The sequence below is a fragment of the Leptinotarsa decemlineata genome, unplaced genomic scaffold, assembly GCF_025532065.1.
Source record: "Leptinotarsa decemlineata unplaced genomic scaffold, Ldec_3_MD MMD2_tig00000882_RagTag_RagTag, whole genome shotgun sequence".
NCBI classification, from domain to species: Eukaryota; Metazoa; Arthropoda; class Insecta; order Coleoptera; family Chrysomelidae; genus Leptinotarsa; species Leptinotarsa decemlineata.
This window is the reverse complement of record NW_027412556.1, coordinates 5,898,604-5,925,886: the sequence shown is the minus strand read 5'-3', so window position 1 is coordinate 5,925,886 and position 27,283 is coordinate 5,898,604. Positions and strand designations below refer to the sequence as shown.

Below are 27,283 nucleotides of genomic sequence, written 5' to 3'. Positions count from 1 at the left end.
ATAATTTTGCCTTTTGCCTCGAATATTTTCATATGGTCTCTATAATCTTTGTTATAATTTAATACGTGATTGTTGTTCATACGAATAGAACTTGGGTTGTTTCTGTCTCACTGAGTTAGTTGCGGCGCTATTGAAATAACGTTGTTATTAAACAAAGTGTTTATTGATAATTTGGTAATACTAACTGTTAAAATCCGCTTCTTTCGTTTACCAGGTTATTTTTTAGAAAATGCTAATATATGTCCTAAAGATCTCAACTTTTGAAAAACAGGGCGTGAAGTTTTTTAATGATACGTTTTGAGAAACGTAGTGCATATCTTCTATGAATCAAATGCAATTTTCTGTTAAATACCCTTCATAGCAACGCTCGGCAACAGGCGTTTACGGACCGCGAAAGGTCGAACCTCGGACCGCTGAATATTGTTATGTGTATATTATTGAAATAATATTTTTAAGCCACTTAGAATTTTACTTAGTACTTATTTTATTTTAAGTTACCTAGTTAACTTGTTTTACAAGTACCAACAACTAATATGGTTCGATTAGTTTCCTATCAAGCCTATGTGTGCGTGTGTATTTGTGCGAATTAATAATAATTTCAAATCTTTATTACGCACACGAAACATCTATAGGTTGAACTACATACCATTTTTACGAAAATATGCTCTTTCAACTCCAGCAATGATTGGCAAAGAAAAAGGTGTAGTAAAGTGAATCAGGGATAAAAACCCAGGTCTAATATCTTATCAGTGCATAATTCATCAGGTAGCCCTTTGTGGTAAACTTAGTGCTACACTGAAAGAAGTGATGAACAGCATGGTCAAGTTGAATAATTTTATGAGATCTCATTCTGCTCTTCAGCATGGACCTTTCTGCGTATTCTGACTTACTGCAACATAACAATGTTCGTTGGCTGAGTAGAGGTCAAGTTATTGAACGTTTCTGGCTAAATTTGCAATATTTTCTTGCAATATTTAATTACGCAAGGAGCCAGAAATCACTTCGAGATTTAATATTACTGGAGTTTTTTCCCAACACCAAATTGTTATTTTTTTTTACACCTCGACACGTGTTTCGATCACCAAGTGATCTTCTTCAAGAGGAAGATAAAACTAACAACTACTCAAAACTAAAGCTACTTATACTAATCAGGTACATCATACAGGTAGGTAATCAGTAATACCACCCATACAAGTGTACCACCCTAAATTAATTTTACAATTGGCCTTTCTATTATTTTACAATATGTCCTTATGTATGTTTAAATGTTACAGCTATATATAGAACAATTTTCAGCTATATAAAATTAATTTCACAATATTGCCTATCTGAATATATTGACAATGTGTCTTTTTGTAGTAATCAGTAAACCCAACTATACTGGAATAAAATTCCAGTTCAATGTATGATCCTAAATATAATAGTTCATTTCATAATTTCATATATATTATTTACTGTGATGAAGGGGATTCCCAGAATATGTTCTTCTCAGCAAACAATTTTGCGCGTCCTTGAATACTTTGCATATTTTTCCACTAAAATTGATACCGCGTAAAACTGATTCAACTTCTTCGTTAGGTTATTGTCTTGGTTTCTTTTCCTTGATATTTATTTTGCGTGTTAATAACGTTTTCCTAGAAAAAGTATGCTCACTTCACATACACCATTATTCATCGCTGGGACTCAAAAAGACCTTCAAGTAAAGGTTAGTGGCGGGACTCCTCAACTCAAGTCAAAATATGCTTCATTGTCTGAAGATTCATATCTTTTTTTGATTTGAAAGGGTTATATTTTTAGGAGTGATTAATTTTTGGGAAAGAAAGTTTTTGGCTTTCTACTACTCCATCTGATACAAAAAAAAGGGATGAGAGAATCTTCCAAAGAAAGGAAGGAAGTAATCAATTTGAAAATAAGTAAATTTATACATGAATGTGTAGATCATGCAAAGAAGTAACTTTCAGACATATCTTATTGACAAAGCTTGGTTAAAATAATTAAATAAAAAAACAAACAAACAAAATTACACATATCAGCTATCGCTATTCAGTCATATGAAACTATAGACTATACCATAATTTACAATTTCAAGTAGATACTGAATATATGTATATGTAACAAAATAGGACATATAAAGATAATAGAAACAGTTTGTATTCACTTAGCACAATATAACACTTTAGGGAAAGCCAGTAATAATGTATTTTGAAAATGTCCAATATTGATTATATGAACTGTATTGAGAGTCAGACACAAGTCAATCAATCAATCATGCTTTATTGTCCAAGAAATCCTTATTAACAAAGCTAGTGAAACTTTATGAAGTCAACAATGTTTTTTTTAAATATTAAAATTATGATATACAGTGAACAATCATTATATGGTTGAAAAATGTACATATATGAATACACTTAAATAAAACAATATATAAACCATTACAGATAATAAATAAATAAATAAATCATTACAGATATGTAAGCATCTGAAATACTAAGAGATGAAATACATCATCGATATATTTCATAATAGGCTTTTTGCAGAAGTACTCCTTTTACTAATTTTCTGAATTCTTTTAAATTTGCTATTGCCCTATAGCATAGCACATTGATTGGAAGGTGGTTGTATATTTTCTTGCTCTCATATATCAGAGAAAATTTTGTAATCGGTGATTTTGGTATTGGCAAGGGTAAATTCCGACTTCCTCTCGTGTGGTAAAGTCTATCATCATTTACTGCTGAGTTGGAGTATTTTTTTGTGAATTAGGCAAACGGTTTCTAAAAGGAATAAACAAGGTACAGTAAGAATTTTTTTACTGATGAAAATGGTTTGCAGTGGTCTTGTGATTTTGCCCTACATCTGTATCTGACAGCCCTTTTTTGTAGAACGAATACTGAATTCAGTAGTTGCCCCGACTACAAAAGCCCCAACTCTATCAACAAAAATACACAGTTCTGGCTGAGGATTGATTGAATTCGTTAGAAACAACTCGAACTGCATAGCAGCCAGGTGCTATTTTTTTGTATGAGTTTCTTATATGCTCATCAAATTTTAATTTATCATCTATAAATACCCCTAAAAATTTTGTGTGAGTTCTGTTAACTATAGCATGATTTTCTTCAAGTCGTCAAAATTTAGTTTCAACCAAACTATGTTTATTTTATTTGTGTGTGTTGAAAAATAAGGACGTTGAATCGCACCACTGTTCAACCCTTTAGAGATCCAGAGTTATGATGTCTCCGAGATTATCTTTATTTGTCCCACGCCAAAGAATCGTGGGTGTCATCCGCAAAAAGTGTGAACTTTCCTTTGATATCAATGGTTACCAGATCATTCAGATAAAGCAGAAAAATGGTAGGGCCCAGAACCGAACCTTGTGGTACACCCGATGAATTATTCTCAATATGCTATGTATTTCCTTGGAGTTTTACTAACTGCTTCCTGTCTGTTAGCTAACTATAAAGCCAGTTATATGACAATACCCTGAAGCCATAGCACTGAAGTTTAAATGAAAGTGTTTCATGGTTCACGCAGACGAACGCTTTTGAGAAATATATCTATCTATGGTTTCCCCGTTTCGGATATTTGAAGTTCAATATTTTTAATAATCTATAGAATGTAGTGCGTTATTTCTTTAAATAGTGTGTTAAGACTGGGGAGTTCGTTTCTGACCAATGGTAATTCAAGGTTTCATACAAGAAATGAGAATAAGTTGATACTTTCGATCGGAAGCGCCACGGAAAGGCCACGCTTTGTAATATACACTACCTTGTATTGCAATGCCCACTCTTGTATTCTTTATGAGTGATATAATTAGTCCATTTCAGTCTAAGATAATCTTTGATGACCGCCACCTCAATACCTCCCGAATATCAAAACAAAAATGTAGGTGGGCACCTGAAATTCAGCTGGGAACCAAGGATAGAAGCATATATACTTTGCTAACGTATCCAAGTTATATTTAGATTCGCACTTTTCTGTGGAGTGGGATCGCCGAGACTCCTGCCAACGCGCGAACGTCAGTCGTACATCAGAATTTTCGGGTAGAGTTCCTAAATGCGAGTGGCCCGTATTTCCCGTGGTGTTTCGCGCTAGTCGGAGCATGTCATTTCCAGATGTACGGATCGAGTTTGTCCTACAACCGTTACCGTCCTTCCAAGGACCTCGAACGACACGTCGTCCCCGAGGACTCTTCGTGGGGCCGTACGTCATCGTACGCAGTTCGACCTTCTGCGACGACTACGATTTTCCCAGGATCAGGAATGCCAACGAAAACACTGAGCGATAACAGGCATCCGTTCGGCGACTATCCTATGGCCAAGAATCACACGAATGCCCCTGTGAATAGGCCGAGGTACGCGCGTTCCTCGACAACTTCAAGTGTCGCGCAAATTCTGAGTGATTCGTGCTCCAGCCTCTTCCAAAAGTTGACGACCCGGGTGCGAGGTCCCTCGTCGACGGTCGAAAGACAGCTAGCGTCGAATAACTTTTCCACCCCTTCTAGCGCCGGAAGCGGTTTCGTTCCTCTAACCACCAGCAAGAGTTCCACGGTGGTTCCGAATTACGGCCACAGCAAAAGTTCGACGGTGGTACCGAATTTCGGACACACCATAACTAGATTAGAAGATAAATATTCCTCGGTGCTGGACCGGATATATCGAAGGAAGGGCGCGGAAAAGTCGGTGGATCCTCCAGTCCGGGGGCTCGTCAAGAGTTCGACCACTGCGAACGTGCTTCTATCCGAAAAGTCGTATCCTTACATCAACAACAACGCGTTTCATCGGGAAAAGACGCCGTACAGGAGCGAAAGCCGGAAATCGTTGCACAAGAAGCAGTTTCCGGAACCGCAGTACACGTTTCTGGATAAAGATTCGGCCCATCGAGTCCGCCATAAATCGAATCATTCCGATGTTCGTCCTAGGAGATCCACGAAGCCCCAACGAACCGGGAAGAGCGAAATCAGCGACAGGAAAACCACCAACTTGAAACTACAACCAGTAGAGATAAATCTGAACGAGGAACTACCTGGACCCCTAGTGAAATCCGTTTCGGGCACGGTTGTCAAGGCCATTAGCCCAACTACGAAGAAAGATCTTGAAGACGATGAAGTCACCCCTACTCCGTCCAAGCCAGACAACGGGGCGCAGCGAGAGGCGAAGAGGAAAGAAATCCAGAATCTGATCGTCAAGTATTCCGCCCTGGACGAGGCCTACAACAAACTGCATGCCGGCGATGGTATGAGCAAACGAAGTGATAAAAAAAATAGCGGGTGCTTGGATAGCGTTTCCGGGTCTAGTGTTCTAGCGTCAATCACCCAGAAATATTATCCAAACTCAGTCGCGGCTGTAAGTAGAAGGAGTTGTTGTGTGATCTTGATCCTCCGCTCGATCCGTCCACCACTAACAAAAACGCGACGCTTCCGTGAGACACCCTTCTAACCAAAAGTCATGAGGCGCAATTTTTAACATGTTGTGTAAGTACTAATGATTTTATTCAGTCTTTTTTATCTATGAGGAAGATTCGGGATGATGGGCATGAAATCTATCTTTCCGTTTTCTTTAATTAGTTCGAAGAACGGAGTGGAAGCTTTGGGTCTTTCAACAGGTGGTTTGTCAAATCGATACAGGGTGGTCGTCTAGAATGTACTGTGAAGCATACTTGCCACGTCACTGTTGCAAATACCTTCAAGGGAGGTAGGATTCAAATGATACCTCATTGAAGAGGGAATTCATATCCATTACTGCTATATTTTTGAAAATTGTTTCATGCTCTCAGGGATACGTTGAACCGTTTTCCGAAAAATACAGAATTTAAATGGATTTTATCAAAACTTACCGTGCTAATAAAGTAAGTGTTGAAAGTCTGTAAACCTCAATTCAATATTACAGATTATATTATAACATTTGTATATTTTGGGGCATTTTTGCGGTGTCAGTTCACGACATACGGGGTCTGTTAAAAAACAGTGAATGTTCAATTTCCGCGGGCTACGTATATTCAATTAGCGATTTTTTTATGTTGGTACACTCTTCTCTACACTGTAAATAGCTTGCAGCACCTAGCAATGTATTCCTGTATAACTCGAACATCTCTATAGAAAATAAACCATTGGAGTCAAATCGGGGAATCTGGGTGGCCATTCTGTAGAACCTCTCCTTCCAATCACTATCAAAGAGCTGTCGCACTGACACTACGTAATTTTTTAAGGACAAACACAAACACTATAGGAAAATCCTTAAGGCGCTATCAGAGCGGTGCCTGTGCGAAAGTAGCGATTCACATTGGATTTGAATCGCTGGAGATCAAATCCATTTGGAAAAACGTTCTTAGGAAGTTTATTCCACATAAACGCGGTTCTCCAAATGAAAGAGTTCTCTAACAGTGAAGTTCGAGGTGTACTGAGTTGAGCCTTAAAACGATGAACTGTCATAGTCCGTCGCGTATTTCTGATATGTACCGCTCTTGGTGGAATCAAATGTGCCAAGTCACTTGAATACCTCCCGTGAAAGTATCCATAGATGAGAGATAAATCTCCAACCATTCTTCGATGTTCCAGACTATCCAGGTTGCAAGTGAGGTTTGCGTCTCCAATCAAGCGAATGGCTCTTTTCTGGATTGAAGCCAGCAACTTCAGGGTATGTTTGAGGGCGGAGCTCCGTACATGAGAACAATACCTTTATAAAGCATCAAAAGTTGCTGAAGTGTGTACAGTTTTCTGGTTCGGAACAGTGTTCCAAACTTTTGAGAAGCAGTCTTTGCAATTCCAGCGACTTATTGAAAGTTGCGAAATTGTCTGACCTGACATTAAATCCGGTTCGGAGACATATATCTTCTTGGAGAAAACCGATGCCTGGGTTTTTGTGGCATTGAATTGAATCTGGTTATTTTAACTCCAATTCGAAATTACCTCTAGATCCTCAGTGAGATATGGAACCTCCTGCCGGTGAAGATGTGCCTCCGTAGCCGATGTCCTGGAAGACAAATGAAATGACGAGACAAGTGTGCTGTCGTCGGCAAAGCAATATATTGCTATCTTGGTTTTTCCCAATAAGTAGTTGATATGCAATAAAAAGAGGGTTGGAGACAATATGGATCCCTGGGGAACACCAGCGTTGATGGTGAAAGTATTCAAGACATATCCATCGACAGCCACTTGCAGGGAATATTCTTTCAGGAAGCTGAAGAGCCATACACAAAAATGACCCCACAAGCCATAGCATCGAAGTTTGGGCAGCTACACACGGCCAAAGGCCTTAGAAATATCAAGCGCAATAGCGCAACAATAAGGAACGAACCCCACCTTGTTGAAAAACTACTATATTTCATTATTGAGGTTCCAACTGAATGTCAATATAACTTGAATAATTAATGGAAATATTCTCCACGCTTTAGGTTTGCTTCCAAAAAGAATGAATCACCTTTTCCGATGAATGGTGATTCATGATGATGACCAATTTGAATTTTCTACAATTCATTTCGGTGGTAATTGAGTTTTTGTATTGGTTTTTTTCATTTCGCTACAACTAAGGGCACAACAACTACATAAAAAAATATTTTTTCGCCTTGAGGGGACCAGTGTTCTTACGGATGCTTCTTATGATATTGTTACCCAAAATTCCTGTCCAAACTTTCAGTTTGTGGTGATATTGGGCGTGAATTCAGCGTGCTAAATTGGGAGTTGGTATTTTGATAATATACTTATTCATTCAGATAGAAGATACATTCATCTGAGATATATTTGGTGTACAACAAAGCTGGACTACGGTTGACGCGTTTCAAGAAGATCTCGCAAAATTCAAGTTTTCTGTCGAGATCATTTTCGTTCATTTCATGAACTTTTTTTTAATTGCCATTCGGGCATGTAATTGTTAACCCAAAACCCTCGGTCCTTGGAAAGTGGCAATCCTATGTTGCTGAAAAATCTTCCCCTGAAACTCCACTATGTACCTTCTTGGCTCCTACCGATCAAAATCTAAATTGGTAACAAATTGCCAAAAACGACTCTCCTCGATAGGAAGACTTGACATATTGTCTCTGGTCTGGATTCCTGGCCATACTGGCCTGTAAGGCAATGAGGCTGTTGACTCCCTTGCAAAAGAGGGTGCTGCAAGCAGCTTCATCGGACCAAAACCTGTTATTGGCATCGCTTTAGGCTTTGCCAAACAAACACCTGGATGGCAAGAATATTCATGTACTTCCGACAGAATCTTCCAGGATTTGCTCGCTCCAAGGTGTTTATTCACCCTTCGAAGCTTAATACCAAACAGTTGTTGGACTACAGTAGGGATAACTACGTTGTCTAACAGGCCTTCTTACAGGTCACTGCCATTTGAATCATCATATGCAGAGACTCGGACTGTCGGAAAACAGTGTCTGTCGCCTCTGTTTGGAAAATGATGAAACAGCAGAGCATATACTCTGTGTCTGCCCCGCTGGGGACCGAATCAGGTTTTAAGAGTTCGGCAGAGCCGTACTCTTACCATCTGACCTGAAATAATACTCACCATGCAAACTAATCGGCTTCGTTAAGAAGCTGGGTTTATTTGGTCGAGTGTGAATAGGTGTGAGTCACAATAAACCCTTGCGGGTTGCGGGGGAGGGCCGGATAGACCCACTCACTTTGGACCTAACCTAACCTGACCACTATGTACCTACTGAAAGTTTACTGCAATTAAATCTTTTGCGTTTTTCAAAACTTGGATATATCTCTTGAATATTGAGTTTTGTCTCGAAACAAGATTAGTATTAGAACATTTTTTCGAAAGTAACAACTAGGTGGGTATATATTTTAGACCCAAAAAATTAAACCCAAAGCTTTCACTACGAATATTCCCGAATCTACCTCAATATTTGAATGCAAACTTCAAAGGGGGATTGGCCAAACTTTGAGAAACGAGATGGTGATATTTTGTCGTGATTATTTCTTGATATTTTTATATTTTTTTGGGTGCTTCGTTGAAGAAAAAGTCACTTGATATTCACAAAACTACAGTTTATTTCCACTTCCTTCGCTTATGGTTCGCGATGGTTTCGATGTACAGCCTTCAAATTTTAAACAGTAGGTTGATATGACTTGGCATAACTTACCAAAACAAACACCTCACACCTCTATACGGCTCAGTTACAGACGTCATGCTTCTCAATTTTTGTTTGTTCTCACGTGTCTTAGGAGTGATTCAATACATTTATTTCAGATTATCTATTGTCGATAATAATGTTTCGCGGGAAAAATATGTTTATATTTGAATACAGGCAATCATGTTTATAGTATAATAAAAATTGATTTGAACTATGAACAAAAAAACCTTTACATTTCTCAAATGAATTCTACATGACTTACAGAGGACAATTCAGTGAGATTATATCATGGTTGTGAAGACCGAGTGAGGAATCCAAAGCGATTCAATTTGTATTGCAATTCACTCGAGAAATCATTCCGAACGCATCTGATTGTGCAATTTGCTATAGCAATGACAGCGGAGAACCTGAAAAATTGAAGTTTCGAAAAATAACACCCAAAGCTTCTACACATAAAATTTCATATGTCTCATGATGTAAATGCAAACCTGAAAAGGGGATTGGCTAAACTTTGAGAACTGAGACCGTGATATTTTTTTTCTGTAGCGTTGACAAAACATTAACTTTTGAAGCTGTAAATCGGGAGTCTTTCTTTCGTTTATAGGATCAATTGAAATTTTAGCTGATTCTTCCCGTCTACACGCACCGGCTAACCCATAATTGTTTTTTTTTAATTCTGAATTTCGAATTTAATCAATCAACATTATTCAGAATTACAACAACAGCAACTAAAATCTATATTAAAATAAACAATAATGTTATGCATATACATATACATACAGATATATACAGGGCGTTCCAACGAAAACTTAACCGCTCCTGTAAGTTAGAAATGGACGTTCAAAAAACACGTCAATTTTTATTTCTAGGGGGACTAATCCTGATATGGAAATCATACCCGAAACTTCACTCCCCTGCGGTCAGCAACTACCCCCCTATTTTTTTCAAAGGCAGGGGGGGTCGAGTCATGCATCATTTAAAAGGTCTTTTGTTCCTCTATAACTTCTGTAATTCTTTTCGAAATCGGTTCATTCGTTATTGAGAAATTAAATGTTGAACGTTTTATTTAAGAGAAAAGAGAAAATTTGCTGTCGCTCATTTTATTGAGGAAATCAACATAAGTAATATCAATAGCAACACAATCAACGGATAAAGTGTTCAAAATGACCTCCATCTAGTTCCATACAGTAATACAGTCCACTTTCGAAAGCGTTCCTTACATTATTGAAGATGTCCGGAGTCAGAAATCGGCATTCCCGAACACTTCTCTGTCGCAGGTCTTCTAGATTTGTGGAATATACATGGTGTAACTGAATAAGTGTAAAACATTTAAGGAGGTGATTCCTCATCGAAAAAAATATCTTTCTTATAAAGAAACTTCATTGGAGCATCCCTTGCTAAGATACAGCCCCTGAAATTTGTATAACAATTTTTTTCACAAGCACTGAGAAAGTTACAATATTGAAATTAACCTGACGTTTTGTACTACCAAAAAGACACTTAGCCAGTAATTTATTTGGTTTACCCCATGGTTGTAAAGAGTGGAAAACGCAACCCCTACAATTTATTTCCAATGTAACTTTTTGTCTTATTATTTGTTTACCATTTAAAAATTTATTTCCGATAGCCTGTTTCATTCTAAACAAAAAATGTCTCTTGGGTTTGTTGCCCAAAATAAACCAGTTCGCAGCAAAAAATTATTTTACGAACAACTACAGAGATACATCGTCATAAATGCGAACTGGATTTATTGTTATTTTGTAGTTAGTACCTGCATTAAACGATTAAAGGGTAATAAACAGAACTAATTTATTAATAACAAAACACACAACATGTAGAAATTATAGTGAATGTCCAATATGTCTACCTTCAGACATTACGAATGCGTCTAGATGTCGGTGCATTGAGCCACGTATTCGCTCGTGTCGATGATGCGATTTCTTAAGTCCTCTACATCGCGAACAGGAGTACGATAAACCAAATGCTGTAAATGGCCTCAAATAGAGAAATGGAGAGGATTGAGATCTGGTGATCGAGCGGGCCAGTTCTGTGGTCCTCCTCGACCTACCCACTGATTTGCATATATTTCAGTTAAATGCTGACGTGCTACTTGACCAAAATGGGCGGGAGCCCCATCATGCATAAAAAATATATCCCTTCTGATGCCCAAAGGAACTTTCTCCAGCAGTACTGGATGCACTTCTCTTAAAAATTGAATGTATGCCTCACCATTTAATCGAAGAGGTAGAAAATGAGGCCCAATTAAATCATCCTCAATAACTCCGAGCCACACGTTAAGAGAAAACTGTTCTTGATGGTTAGTTTCGACAGTAGCGTGAGGGTTTTCATCAGCCCCTATGTGGTAATTATGAAAATTAATAATCTTGTCCCGAGAAAAACTACATTCGTCTGTGAATTCTATCGGCTTCAGAAAGTCACAATTTCTTCTAATCATTTCCAGCATCCAAGTGCAAAATTCAAGACGGTTCGGAAAGTCTCGTGGTAACAGTGCCTGTACTCGTTGCAGATGGTAAAGGTATGAGAATTGTTCCTTTAAAATTGGAAATACCGTCATATGATCAACATTTAGCTGGAAAGCAATCTTTCTAGTACTGGTAGTAGGTTGTTCTTCAATCAAATTAAGTCCTGCTTCCTCAAGCTGTGGTGTTCGTACTTCTCGATGGCGACCACAATCCTGCGTTCTTTTGTCGAATGAACCGTATTCTCGTAATCGTTGATGAAGTCGAGCAAATATTCTATGTGAAGGATGCTGCCGTTGAGGATACATTTCAGCAGATCTTCTAGAAGCTTCTAACCCAATTCCCTGCGACAGACCGTAAACGTAATGCATATCAGTCATTTCCTTATTTTTGTATGCCATTTTAATAACAAGTGAATTATTGAAGTAACAATATCTTTCGATATTGTAACTTTTTTAGTGCTTGTGAAAAAAATTGTTATACAAATTTTATGTACCCCCTTTAAGGGCTGTATCTTATCAAGGGATGCTCCAATTTAAATTCTTTATATGAAAGATCCTATCTTTTTTTCGATTAGGAATCACCTCCTTAAATGTTTTACACTTATTTAGCTACACCCTGTATTTAATTGGTAGTAAACGTTTTGAAATGGAGGACACCGTTAGTTTTTCCTGCACCGGTAGTTTTTGTTGAATCTAGTTGTCGCAAGACAAAAAGTAGATAGTTGGCCATTGTCACTCCTCCACGAATGATTATTCAGCTATCCTTATTCACTGTGTTCCAACATGGTTCATTCTAAAGAAGAAAGAATAAAAATTGTTGCAACCTATTATCGAAATAATGAATGTGCTGAAGCTGTTGCAAAAATTTATAATACGAATCATCCAGACCACAACGTGAGCCATCAATACGTTAAACAGCTAATGGATAAGTTTCGAACTTCAAGTTCTGTTCACAACAGAAAACATGGAGTATTCCGTCCTGTCAGAAATGACGGAGTTGAAGTTGCAGTTTTAATACATGTACAAATGGATAATCGACAATCTATCAGACTAGTAGCTAGAGCGTCTGGTGTATTAGCTACTAGTGTTTTACGGATTTTGAAAGCCTACAATTTCCATCCTTTCAAAATAAGGCTAGTTCAGAAATTAAACGAAGATGATCCTGATAGTCGACTTCAGTTTTGTGAGGTGTTCAGCGAGAAATTGACCAATAACCCGAACCTATCAAACAACAATACATGTTTTTCAGACGAAAGTTTTTTCATGTTGAATGCTACAGTGAATAGACATAATAATCCTTACTGGAGCGATGCGAATCTTCATTTGGTGATGGAAAAACATTCACAAACTACAGAAAAATTGAACGTCTGGGCCGGCATTCTTGGTAATCCTATTGTTGGATCATTCTTCATTGAAGGTGATCTCAGTGGAGACACATACTTGAATCTTTTACAAGACTGTGTAGATCCTGTGATTACACATATTTTGATGTTTGGGTGAGACAGTTTTTGAACGAACGTTTTCCAATGCTTTGGATCGGCAAAAGGGGTCCAGTAGTGGCCAGCTAGATCACCTGATCTCCCACCGATGGACTTCTTTCTGTGAGTACTTTTCGGGCAGTTGCTGAATAAACATGTTTCTCGTGAAATCATATGAATTCGTTCATTTGAAGATTTTTGATTGTCATCATTTTCAATTTGAAAGTCGAGAGGAGAATGATATTCTAATAGATATACAATTTCTTTAGTAGTAAACTTTGAGGTTTGCCAGGTGAGAATTGTCAATAGTCTAAACACTATTATTATTATCCGTATCCTCGATTTGCACAGCTGCAGCTCTGCCTAAAAGTAGTATGTTTTTTCATATATTTTTGGCAATAGTCCCAATACAGTAGTCAGTTTTATATTTTTATCTTTCAGAAAATTTTCGTCATTGAGATAGCGATTTAAATTAGAGCTTCGTTTTCGTGATAGTAATTTTTTTCACAGAGGTACACAGTATTTCATTAAAAAAGTATGTGCAGTTTGGCACATTATGCTCGACCATTTCATTTCCAATAGTAGTTATTTTAGTACATATATTTACGTATTCATTTTGAATGCCTGCAAAATATTCTTTTTTCCTTTTCTGGAATGCTAGTTGGAATCTTGCTTTGTAACTGCGATAATTGTTCAATCAAAGATGAACAAATACAGATCCAGATAGAAGCAGGATTCATTATAATTATGAATTGATTCGATGTCGTTTTTCCTAAGCATAAATGACGGTATGGGAGCTTCGTCGGCAACTATCTGGTTTTGTCAAAACAGAGGATTAGTCAGATACTCCTTTTGGATTTATCAGGAAAAGTCCTAGGACAATATTTTTATATCCACTCCCATTTAGTAAATAACTACTTTTTTACAACATTGAGCTTTTTATTTCGTACTTACATACTGTTAATCCACTTCAAAAGTATAACAACTAAAACGAATCACAAAAATATACAGGGGCTGTTCAAAAAGTAATATTCAAAAATTCCCCTAAAAAATATGTATTCAGCAAGTATACATGCTGTTTTTTTTTTCTAATAACTTACTAGTATCCCACTGTTCTCATTTTTTGAAATGAGGAACGCTGTACCGTCATTCTAGAGCCTCTTGAAGGGCGCCAATAGTCTTGGTTGTTTCTTGAGCAGATATTCAACTTCAAGATACGGCAGATTCGGTATGTTTGGCGTTCGTTTCAGGACAAGCGGTTCATGCTGAAATCACCGTGCAAAATATAAAATATGTCGCATACTGAGATTGTCCAACATGCGACAAACTCCCTAATGGTACGGAAATTTTCAGTATATTTCGTTGATTTCCTCACAATCGTTTAAATCGTGAGTTAACCACTTTTCCAGTTTTTTGACCTTTACAATACGTTTTAAACCAGCTCAGTTCTTCCGCCGTCCCACGCACCGTTTGTGATGAGTCAATCTCCACCAGATTCATCAAATCATCGTCCTGGTTTACTGTAGGTCGGCCTCTTCGGGGCTTTTCTTCGAGGCAAAAATCTCAGAAACGAAATTTTGCAAACCAACGACGAGCAGTGCGTTCATTAACAGCAGTTTGGTTCAATTTGAATTCGTAGAAAAAAACCGCTCAACAATCACTCAACAACAATATCGGAACCGGATATAATAATGTCAGGTCAGACAATTCCGCTTTCTGCTTTGATAAGTTTGTTGGGGGTTGACCAATATGTCTTGGCACAATCATGTCGCTGGAATTGCAAAGGCTGCTTCTCAAAAGCTTGGAACACTGTTTCGAACCAGAACACTGAACATACCTCAGCAACTTTTGATGCTTTATAAAGCTCAGATCAGACCTTCTTTGGAGTATTGGTCTCATGTATGGAGCTCTGCCTCCAAACATACCTTGAAGTTGCTGGATTCCATCCAGAAAAGAGCCATCCGCCTGATTGGAGACGCGAACATGTCATGCAACCTTGATAGCCTGGAACATCGAAGAAAGGTTGGAGATTTGTCTCTCTTCTATGGATACTTTCACGAATATAGTGTTCAAGTGACTCGGCACATTTGATTCCACCAAGAGCGGTACATATCAGAAATACGCGACGAGCTGTGGCTGCTCGTCGTTTTGAGGTTCAACTAGTACACCTCGAACGTCACTGGAGAACTGCTTTTATGTGGAATAAACTTCGTGAGAACGTTTTTTCAAATGAATTCAATCTCCAGCGATTCAAATCCAATGTGAATCACTACTTTCGCACAGGCACCGCTCTAAGAGCGCCTTAAGGATTTTCCTGTAGTGCTTATGTTTTATTAAGATATGGAGCAACAAAAAATATGACATTAAAACAGACAAAACTTTTGAAACAGCCTACCATTACAAGTCACACGGAAAATCACAGTCGTCCACTAAGTACATTCGTCAACTCTGAACTAGTAGTTGTTATAGATGGATATATTTTCCCACGTAATCACTTTGATCATTACCTTTCATCGGCCCTCTTTATAACTATTTTTGCTTTTTTATTTACTCTACCCGCTTATTTGAAATAGATACTGTTATTTTTGAAATGTCCATATTTTCTGAACTTAAATTTAATTTCATTGAAAAATTCTTGCAACACTTAATTCTTAAGTACCACCACACAGTCAGCGGCCATGGGATCCTTCTAGATCTACCTTCTCTGCATATTTTTCTGGAGAGTGAGGCTAGATGGACCACAGACAGACTTGTGCACATCGTCAATTGCACAAATCAATTCAATGCAGAGTGCAACAGACTGTTGGTTGACATTGGAAGTCACAGCATTCTGGAAATGACCTCTGACTTTATGCCTTCAACTGTCAACTACGAACTGCCTTATAAAGTACTGTTCCGGAGTAAAGAGGACTGGATCCTCCGGGAGAAGGAAATATTAAGAGTAGATAGTTGTTGGTCCAACTTCCGGTTCTGGTGCAGGTGTTATCAGTCGCAGTCCCAGGACAAGGATATCAACCTGCCTAGGAACCTATGCGACTGTATTTCAAGCGGAAATTTACGGTATGGAATTGTGTGCGGAGAGATTGGAAGAATCCAACCTCATATACAAGTCAATAAAAATATTCCCGTACAGTCCAGCGGCGTTGGAAGCTCTTGGCTCTTACCGAGCAACGTGTAAATTTGTAGCAAACTGCCAGAAACTACTCTCCTCGATAGGAAGACAACCTATTGTCTCTGATCTGGATTCCTGGCCATACTGGCCTGGAAGGCAATGAAGCTGCGGACTCTCTTGCAAAGAAGGGTGCTGCAAACGGCTTCATTGGACCAGAACCTGTCATTGTCATCGCTTTGGGCTTTGCCAAACAAACATTGAACACTTGGATGGCAAAAAGATTTATGGACTTCTGGTAAAATCTGCCAGGATTGGCTCACTCCAAAGCGTTTATTCACCCTTCGAAGCTTGATACCAAACAGTTGCTGGACTACAACAGGGATGAACTACGATGTCTAACAGGCCTTTTTACAGGTCACTGTAATTTGAATCATCATATGCAGAGACTCGGACTGTCGGAAGACAGTGTGTGTCGCCTCTGTTTAGAAAATGATGAAACAGCAGAGCACATACTTTGTGCCTGCCCCGCTGGCCACTGAATCAGGTTTTTAAAGTTCGGCAGAGCCGTAATCTTATCATCTCACCTAAAAGACCACTCATCATACAAACTAATCAGCTTCGTTGAGAAGCTGGGTTTATTTGGATGAGTGTGAATAGGTGTGAGCCACAATAAACCCTTGCGGGTTGTGGTGGAGGGTCGAATAAACCTAACCTATTTATTTGGCCTTAACTTGGAGTTATTAACCGAATTCATTGTCAGTTGAAATATCCAAGTTGAAGTGTATGTCTGAAGCCAGTAGCAAAAATATTTTTACATTCACATAGAATTTGCATTCCTGCTTTTGATGTGCTCATTCTTTATCAGTGTCCTTCCCAGAGTTTGTGCCAATCCTTACTCATATCCTTTTTTTTTCATCTAATCATAAGCATATTTGTTCGTAGCATGTATGATTGTTAGAATATTGTTGTTCTGAAAGAAGTGACCTTACTTTGATGGCAATAAACGAATGTTTCCAGATAGAATAAAAAATAAATCTTTAAAATAGTTGATCCTTCCATACTTGCATTTAATGAAGGATATTCAATGATATTCAATATCTGTGAGCAATTAAAAATCTTATAATGATAGTGAATGTCCTGTTAGAAACGAATGGAGTAAAACTCCTTAAAAATCGTTGAATATCAACAACATGCAAAAGGCAAAATGTAATTTCGTAGATCCTTTTTACATTGTCTTTCTGCTATTAATTCTCGACTGAAAACAGAACATTTTGAATGAGGACTCATCAAAAATTGAGCTCTACTTGTAAACAACAAACTCAGATTTTGAATACAGAAGTGAAAAATGTGCCAAGAATACTAATTATAATATATTTATAGGTTTGGATAGGAATCATTTAATACAAAAAGATGTGCTGCTGCATACTGAAAGTTTTTTTTATTTGATTTTCAAATTACATTTTAGATTTTTCAAATATTGTAAACTTCAAAAGTTCCTTCTTCAATTTCAGTTGAGCTCAATCCTTAAATTATTAGTTTTCTGCTTGCCCCTCTATGTCTTTATCTTTTCACACTTTCTTTTTTTTCAAATGTTCCTTTACACTTTGAAATACAGTCGCTTCATTATTAATGTCATCGAGCAATTATAATTCTTGGGAAGTTAAAGAAATAATTGGCATGATTCAGTTAGATATTTATTCTGTTGCTCTCACACGACTCTATATCAGGTTGAATATATCATTACGCTCTTGGAGATTAGATGAAAGGAAGTATACATACATAATATTATTAGTTTCGCGAAACAAGGTCATGATATCAAAATATTTATAACATTTTGTTTAGATTGTAGCGAATATCGATCGATCCTTGAAATTCCAATAATTTGCAATAAATATATTTTATGATGCAGCATTATTTATATATTTTTCTCGATGGCATAAACAAAGAGTTGTTGAATCACTGAAGCGAATAAGCGGGTATACACCATTCAATATCTTTCCCAAAATTCGCAATAGTATTATGTAGGGAATGTTTGTCCTTGGAATCGGTTTTTACAGTTTCTTTGCCCCACCATAAAAAATTCAACGTATCAATTCTGTGAATGTGCATTAATATGGTTGCTGCTAGTTTTTAATTTGAGATTCAGTTTACCTCTATTCGTTTTTCGAGCTTCCCGAAAACATCAAAAAGTCTGGTGTTGACTATCGACTTCAAATTATTGTGAATGGTTTTAAAATCTTTCTCTAAAAGACTTATAAGAGAACTCTCTCTTGCTCTTCACTTAATCCGTGAAGATTTTCGATGTTTCGATAATAACGCCACTACGTCTGCAAGAGAACATTGTCTTTGTATGCTCTTTGAACAACTTTAGAGCCGTGAGCCTAGGTAGTGGGAGAAGGGATGAAAGTTTTTCGTAGACTTCGCTGGGACCGCTTCTAGCAACGATTCTTTGAAGAGCACCCGACTCTAAAATGATTTGTGAAAATATTAAAGATCTTCGACTTTAAGAAATCATCATTAGGACGAATTGTTATTCTAATTCACATGGACTCATGTATTTGTGCTGGCCACAATACATATGAGCAATCAAAGTTGCCGAAGAGTGAAATAACTTCTAAAATATCGTTAATCCTCTTCAGGTCCTCGTTGATAAGCTTTAGTATTTTCAAAATACTACAATCATAAAGTTGTCAGTGTCATTTTCAATCAGAAATCATCATTCAGACGAATTGTTATTTTACTTTACATTGACTCATATATTTGTGCTAGCCACAATACATATAAGCAATAAAAGCTGCTGAAGAGTGAAATAACTTTTGAAATATACATATACAATCGAGAAACGCGAAGAGTTTTTATACTGTTCTACATATATCCAAAGGGCTTTGACCGTGTCTGGTATGATGTTATACTAAAGTAGAAGTACTATTTCAGCGTTTATAATCGAATGATTTACTTTGAAATCCAGCTCATTAGTTTCACTCGAAATTATATAAAGAATACAGTTCCGACACTGTAATTGGAGGGAAGTGGAAAAAACTGTCTTTCTCATTCCAGGGTATATATTTATATAACTTCTAGTTATTACCTCTTGTGAGGTATACCTATAATGATTTAATGACACAAGATATAGCGTAACACATAACAAGTATTACATACATTTCATTATCACTTCCAGTAAGAAATCCATTTGAATAAAATATTCTCTTAGGCAGCCAATCTTCCTTATCGAGTTTGCACGAGCTTATACAAGATGCGAATATATATTTCTTTGGCGTTATTTTTGCTCTGAATTTGTTGTAGGTCAATTTTCGTGGCTGCCAACTATATGGACAGCAGAAGCATCTCTCTAATTTTTTTGCGACTTATCTGTTTCGTTAAAAGCTTCATTCCTCGACGAAACCAATAACACTTCAACTTATATTGTTTTAGTGCCGAAGAAGATAAATACAATACATATTTTCCATGGGAAACAAAGGTTCTGGCTTTCTTCTTCATCTTTATATAAAAAAAGAGGTAATCTTCCAAAGAGTTAACTTTCAGACACAAAATGGAAGAAAAAAACCCTCTCAAAACAACTACTTTTATATAAATATTGAATTATACAAAAAACATTTTTTCCTGTTCATATTGTCCTTCAAACATTTGTTATGGAATTGAGTCAATGTATCATGGCATTTGTTTCCAAGGCTGACAAATACGCAGCTATTTTATTTTTGGGGCAGTATTATGAAAACATAGAAGTTGTATTAATAAATAATGACTTCAGAAATCAAGAAATATATCCTTTATCAGGCTGAAAAAAATTGTCATTGCTGCCAGAAATAAGACAAAACGATATAATAAAATAAAAATACTACCCTTGAATAAATAATATACAGGATGTTTACTAACTACGGTACGAAACTTCGGATGGTGATTCGTAAGGTCATTTCAAGAAAAAAAAAATGGAGTTGCTTCATATCTGAGATACAGGGCGTTGAATTAAAAAAGACGTATTTAGAAAATATCATAAATATTACACCGATTTGGTTGAAATTTGCTACAGTTATTTGAAGTAATGAGGCGCTTATTAAGCCCTAACTAGATTGAGATTTATCAGGTCCACTGTAGTCTCAGTTGGCACCGCAGGCAACAGTATTGGGGAAAAAAAGTACGTTACTGACTTGTTGTAGTTTTCAATTTTTTTTAGGTTAAACAACTAAAATACAGCTTTTTCGTCTCTTCTGTTTACTTCATATCTAGCTTCATTTTCGAGAAAAATAAAATGGAGCCGCTTTGCATATCAGGAACATCTGTGTTGGAGACCAGCTGACAGTTAGTGTTGCCATATCAGTAAAAGTCACAGTAGTCAATTAGCAGTGATTCCATCATGAATAATTTTACTAACGCCGGAAGTGCATGGCTGACATGCACTTTATTTATGGATTAGCAAATGGAAATGCGGAAGAAGCACGGAGAATTTACCAGGACAGATATCTTAACAGAGTGATTCCTTGCACCAAAACATTCAGCATGCTACATGTGAGATTATGTGAAACTGAGAGTGTTATTAAAAATGCAGGTGGTGGAGGACCAGAAACTGTAACAACGCTTGAACTAGAAGAAGCTATACTTGATACGATAGAAGAATATGCTTTAAATAGTACCAGGAAGATGGCACTGCAACTGGATGTCAACCCAAAAACCGTATCACAGCGAGTCCAAGCTCTACTGCTTTAGGATTTTCACCTAAGATTAATGTTTTGCAGGTGATTGATTCATCCGATGGCACACCATAATCATTTTTTGCCAAATATTTTATTCACGGACGAAACAAATTTTTCACGAGATGCTATTATGAACTTTCACAATGATCATTTTTGGACCCACAAAAATCCGCACGTCATTAGAGAAAGTAATTTTCAGCAACAATTTTCGTTGATTGTTTGGGTAGGAATGATTGGTGACTACCTAATTGGCCCAGTTTTTCTACCACCAAGATCAACAGGTGAATCCTACACGGACTTTTTGCGAGATCATTTATCCATTTTGTTAAAAGTACCGGTACTTGTAAGAGGCAACATGTAGTTTATGCACGACAAAGCGCCAATTCGTTTTAGTGTTTTTGCTCGACATAACCTACCCCAATCGCTGGATTGGACGTCCAGGACCTCAAACTTGGCCAGCTCGCAGTCCTGATATGAATCCCCTAGATTTATATTTGTGGGGTCATCTGAAGGCTCTGTTTATAAAACTACTGTACTAGATGTGAATGGCTTGAGGAATCGAATAATTGACAATTGAAATGTCATAAGGAATACTCCAGGTATTTTTCAATGTGTCAGACAATTATTATTATTCACTTTTGGTTTTTATTTTATGTTGTCCATGGATAGTTTTCAGAAGTGTTTTTTTTTACGAAAACAAAAAGTTGTATTTTTAGAGAAACTACAAGCAAGTCAATGGCGTTCTTTTTTTCTCAATATTGTTGGCTATGTTGTCCACTGAGTGGTGGCACTGGTTTGTCGAAGTACTTCATATGCATTTCAAACTCAATCAATATCATCGTTATGACTTTCTGTGGATCTGTTAAGTATAGGTGCCTATCATTCGAGTGAACTCTAGTTGAATTTTCTATTCTAGTTAGTGTCCGTGAAGAAAATAATCCGATCCTTGGCAACACTTACTTGCTTCGAATTAATTCCAGCGAACGTATACTTTGTTGTCCTTTGATACCCTTCTAACGTTCTGTTATTTCTTATGACAGGTTATTAACAGGTGAATCAGTAAGGTCAGTCGGTATTTTTGAAAGTCTATGTTTTACTCACAATTAGAAGTTGGCACTTTTTCTGCCGGTGAAGCGGTTCATTTTTAGATTGTTGGCTCTAATAAACAGTCACTCCTCATTTTTTCAAACTTGGTGATACATTATAACATTTCTGTCAACACAAACACGTTACACTAACAAGTAGAAAGTAGACGAATGATTTGGATAAATGGACCTGAGTTCCACATACCCAAACGAATCTAAAATAGATTTACCACTTGAGTATATATATGACATTGCCTAGAATACTGAAATTTAAGCTAGAAATGCTAGACATGCTAGACATGCTAGAAATAATAATAGTAAGTCTTCAATGGCCTTGTCGTAGTTATGGAACAAAAAATAAGAAACACAGAACTATTGTTTTAGTGAAATATTCATTGCAATTCAAAGCAGATGCTTAAGAATGAGATGTCATAGAAGAAAATTAGATAAGTACGAGTAGGAGGTCTGATTCAGAGTACAATCAACGTATGCCACTCTCAAGTATTTTTGAGCACTAAATCCCGTTTTTTCACACCAAATTTGAAGAATTTTTTTGATCCATTTTTTTCGATAGCAGTGATATATCTAGCATAGAGCCACATCTGTGGAGTTGCACTGACAGTACATCATATCATAGTACAGAGTCCAGTGTTTCAATTAGAAAGGGAAATGTGCAAAAACTGAAGGAAACGCAGGAAACTTTGGACTATTTTAATGCTAGCAAGATTATGGATTACTTAAGTGCTCTGAACTTGCCCAACAAAATATAATGTTGTAATTATTGTAGTTAATGCTTGTAAATATCTTTTCCGCTGCTGAAAACCATAAGGTTGTTGCAAGTAAAAAAAATGGCAGAACACGCAAAACACTTCTAATTTTTAGGCCTCTCATAAACAAACTAAACATGCTAAAGAGCTGAAATTGTGAACATATGTTTGGGATGCGTGTACCAACATAAAAAAGTTGAAAAATCGCTAATCGAATGTACTTAGCCCGCGAAATTTGAACATTAACTTCAATTTTTGAACACACCTCGTATATAAATGATGAAAATTAAAATCATATGAAAGAAGCTGATAAACTATTTTCAATTTCTTGTTCTAAATTTCAAAATTATATCCGAAAATATGCTACGTCTCAAAATGTTTAAGAGTTGGCCTCGGACCAGACTTGAGTGGGTAGTTCATACACTACATTGTGGAACTATAAACAAACAGAAAACGTTCGTGGCGATTAATTAACTTGAAAACCTTTTCGAGGAAAAATATTTTATTTATTTCCAAAATGGTTTTGTGAATTTTTTAGAAAACCTGTACATGTTGCGGGACGGTAACCAGTTGGGTTGACTCAATCAACCGCTGTGTGAAGCGGTGGTTCGAACCGCAAGGCCGGACGATCAATTTTCAGTGCCTGTCGATCAACCTGTGCTAAGAATTGCACGTTAGAAGATGAAACCTTATTAATCTTTAGCTCGCACAAGTTTCTACTTTTGAGGGTTGTCGTTCGTAGGGAGCGACACGTGGTTAACGTAAAACAGATTTCAACAGACAGATGTTGCTATATTGTTAGTTATACCTCATTAGTGTCAACTATTTCCAAACATTTTCTAATGAAACTCAGCCATTATTTTCAATGTTTAAACGGTTGAATATTTATAAGGAAAACTTGATACACAAAGTTCCCAAATCGAACGATAATTTGTAAAATCGAAGTTACCTTTGAGAAAACAATTATAATGGGTAGTGTTACCGACAACCGGAAGATTTGAAACCCATTTAATAAATTTCCAGCGATATCCTGATATTTTTTCGCGAGAGTTTATTAAGTTGAAGGTGAACTGATTTACATGGTTGACGGCTCTGTGAACAGGCATGGTGGCCCCTAGGTTGCTTAAGAATTTATCAACCTAACCTATATCTTCATATAGGTACTCATACAATCTTGTATTTTTGAGAGTACTTTTTAATAAAATCCGATTAGGAAAAGCAATTAATGCCATTTCGTTCAAAAAAACTTAGGTTAGGTTAGCTCAAAAGTACGTGGGCCTATTCGTCCCTCCACCACAACCCGCAAGGGTTTATTGTGGCTCACACCTATTCACACTCGACCAAATAAACCCAGCTTCTTAACGAAGCCGATAAGTTTATATGGTGAGTGATCTTTCAGGCCAGAGGGAAGAAGTGTGGTTCTACCAAACTCTGAAAACCTGATTTGGTCCGCAGCGGGGCAGGCACAAAGTATATGCTCTGCTGTTTCATAATTTTCCAAACAGAGGCGACAAACACTGTCTTCCGACAGTCCGAGTCTCTGCATATGATGATTCAGACGACAGTGACCTATGAGAAGGTCTGTTAGATATCGTAATTCATCCATACTGTAGTCAGCTATCAAGGGTGAATAAACGCCTTGGAGAGAGCGATTCCTGGAAGATTTTGCCAGAAGTCTTCAAAACTTCTTGCCATCCAGGGGTTCCATGTTTGTTTAGCGAAACCTAAAGCAATGCCAATGACAGGTTCTGGTCCGATGAAGCTACTTGCAGCACCCTCCTTTGCAAGAGAGTCAGCAGCTTCATTGCCTTCCAGGCCAGTATGGCCAGGAATCCAGACCAGAGACAATCTGTTAAGTCTTTCTATTGAGGAGAGTCGTTTTTGGCAATTTGCTACCAATTCAGAAGTTGCTCGGTAGGAGCCGCAAAACCCTAACTTTGATGTTGTTACTCGGTACTCTGTATATTAGTGAAAAACAGCCTTTTTGAAACAATTAGGTACTTCCATATAAAGATTGAATTACACGAAAAAAGAGTACCTTTGAAACAACTACTTCCACATGAACATATGCATTATAGAAAAAAACTTTTTCGTATTCAGTTTGTATTCCAAGCATTCGTTATGGAATTGAATCAGATATTATTCACAGGATTGCTACACAATATATTATATACCACTCCTAAAAGATTCCTTTGGCTGGAATTTAATCAAATAAGCGAATGAATGTCATTACGATGTCGTATATGACATGAGTGGATCGAATTCATTGCGTGACATAAAATCGTAATTTATATATAAGGCGAAACATTGATGTCTACAGTGAGGATGACAATGTAAGTGAAATTTTTACCTTTCATTTAGTATATTGTGTGGGAATTCTGTGAATGATATCTGTTTCAATTCCATAATGAATGTTTGGAATACAAACTGATTAGAGAAAAGTGTTTTTTGTATAATTCAATGTTCATATGAAGTATTCGTTTCGAAAAAAAATTCTTTCGTGTAATTCATTGTTTATATGAAAGTAGTTGTTTCAGGAGGGTTTTTTCTTCTAGGTTGTTTCTGAAAGTTACTTCTTTGCATGATCCATATATCTATGTATAAGAGCTACGTCTTTTGAAATTGATTGCTTCTTTCTTTTCTTTGGAAGATTCCCACATTTGTTTGTATCAACATGGAGTAGTAGAAAGCCAAAAACTTTCTATCCACAAAAAAAAAAGAATATATTCCTGTTTTCTCTTCTACGAGCCGATTCTTCAACATACATTTCATCTAACTCTTCCAAGTTATCATTATCATTTTATCAAAAACGTTATAAATAATGATTAATAAAGGTAATAATTTTGGTATGTTCTTACAATGAAGATATTTACATGATCTATAGACATGAAAAATTGTGAATACTCTTCTTTACTTTGATGGAGAATGGAATTGGTAACGTATTTTTTGTTGAACCCATGTGTTCTGGGAATTACATAAATATAACTTGTTTATTTATCTGGTACTGAACAATATGAAAGCGCTTGAAAAGATCTCTTGGAATGAAGCTTTACGTAAACCTAATGTAGTTTAGTTTCAATTTTGAATAAACTCACGAAAACTCAATAATAACACAGAGGACAGAAATAACCTAAAGTTACATTATGTTTGAACAGCAATCACATATTGATCGTAAATTATTTTTGCTAAACAACAAAGCCTTTCCTTAAGTACTTACGGCTTTCGAAAATTAAGATGTTTCCCAAAGTTGGTTCTTCTACAGTATAGCAGATATGTTGATGAGTTATCATGGTACCTAAAGATAGACGTTACAGGTGAACATTTTTTTTACTTTTCAGATTTTCCACTGTAAGCACCTTCAATCCAAATCATAAACTATTTTCCATTATGTGTGCATAATATTGGAGCCATAAACTTGAAGCCATTCACCTAGAATGGCTTCAAGTCAAACAACAGAAAAAGTTTAAAAAAATAAATTCATTGAAAAATAAAGTACTTTTTTTATATATTAGATTGAACTGAACAGTTCGTAGGCTAACACACAGATGGCGCTGCTGGTTTTGAATCCTTATGATTTTTAGTCAACCTAACTTTCAAAAGACATATATACAAATTTCACAGCCGCCGGAGTATTAGTTTGTGGGATAGAACATTTTGAGTAAAGCAACTTCTGCACCCTGTCACAAATCAATGAAATCGATGGCAAAATTGCACGCATTGGACTTCGAATTGCTTTCGCATCCACCGTATTCTCCAGATCTGGTCCGCACTAAAAAAATAACTCCTTCACAAAGATATGTACAACTTGTCAAAATCGCTTTCTATATTTGACAAAATGTAGATGATGCATAGAAACTTTGTAATGACGAGACAAGGATGAAAACTCGCAGCAGACCAATACTAGACCCTGAAAAGCAAGAACTAGATGGACTGATTCTTACCTAAACCCTTGCAAAGTAATACCAATAGGAATTACGATGACTGAAGATAGTCTTTTAGCTGCAAACGATCATTTTCAATGATTTTTCCGATGAAAATATTAAAGTTACATGATACCTGACGTAAAAGTTCAAGAAATATATGGAAGTCGAAACGATTAATAATGAGTGATTTTTTTGCTGGTATCTATTTGACAACACTGTTTTCGACAGATCACGCGTGAATCGTATCTTGTATCATTGTCAAACTTGTTTAGTTTGGTCTATAATTTAACCATGAATCGACTTACGAATAAACAACGCTTGCAAATTATTGAATTTCATTATCAGAATTCATGCTTGGTGAACAAAGTGCATCGTGCACTTCTTCCAATTTATGGGCAGTTTCGTTGGCCTACTGAGGAAGCTATTCGGAAGCTTGTGACTGAATTTTGAACCCAGTTTACATTATTGGACATTAAACCACAAACACGCATACGAAGAATGAGGACCGAAGAAAATATTGCGGCTGTATCCGCCAGTGTTCGTGATGACCGTGAAATGTCGATTTGCCGCCGTTCGCAGCAATTGGGCCTCTGTTACTCCACTACGTGGAGAATTTTGCGAAAGGATTTTGGTGTTAAACCTTATAAGTTACAGC

General features: G+C 36.8%; 1 protein-coding gene and 1 long non-coding RNA gene across 2 annotated transcripts in view; one reads left to right on the top strand and one right to left on the bottom strand.

Moving 5' to 3' along the window:
• Positions 1–2,564: 2,564 nt before the first annotated feature.
• On the bottom strand, positions 2,565–3,935 carry LOC141482148 (uncharacterized). The gene is made up of 2 exons (XR_012465370.1): positions 3,763–3,935; positions 2,565–2,771 (listed from the first exon to the last, which is right to left on the bottom strand). It is a non-coding gene; the product is annotated as an uncharacterized lncRNA (long non-coding RNA).
• Positions 3,936–4,001: 66 nt separating this feature from the next.
• LOC111513354 (uncharacterized) overlaps positions 4,002–27,283 on the top strand; it is a 46,467-nt gene continuing 23,185 nt past the window's right edge. Inside the window, exon 1 of the mRNA XM_023169557.2 lies at positions 4,002–5,339. Within this exon, the coding sequence (XP_023025325.2) occupies positions 4,110–5,339 (1,230 nt within the window). The 5' untranslated portion in view covers positions 4,002–4,109. The remainder of the gene's footprint in view (positions 5,340–27,283) is intronic.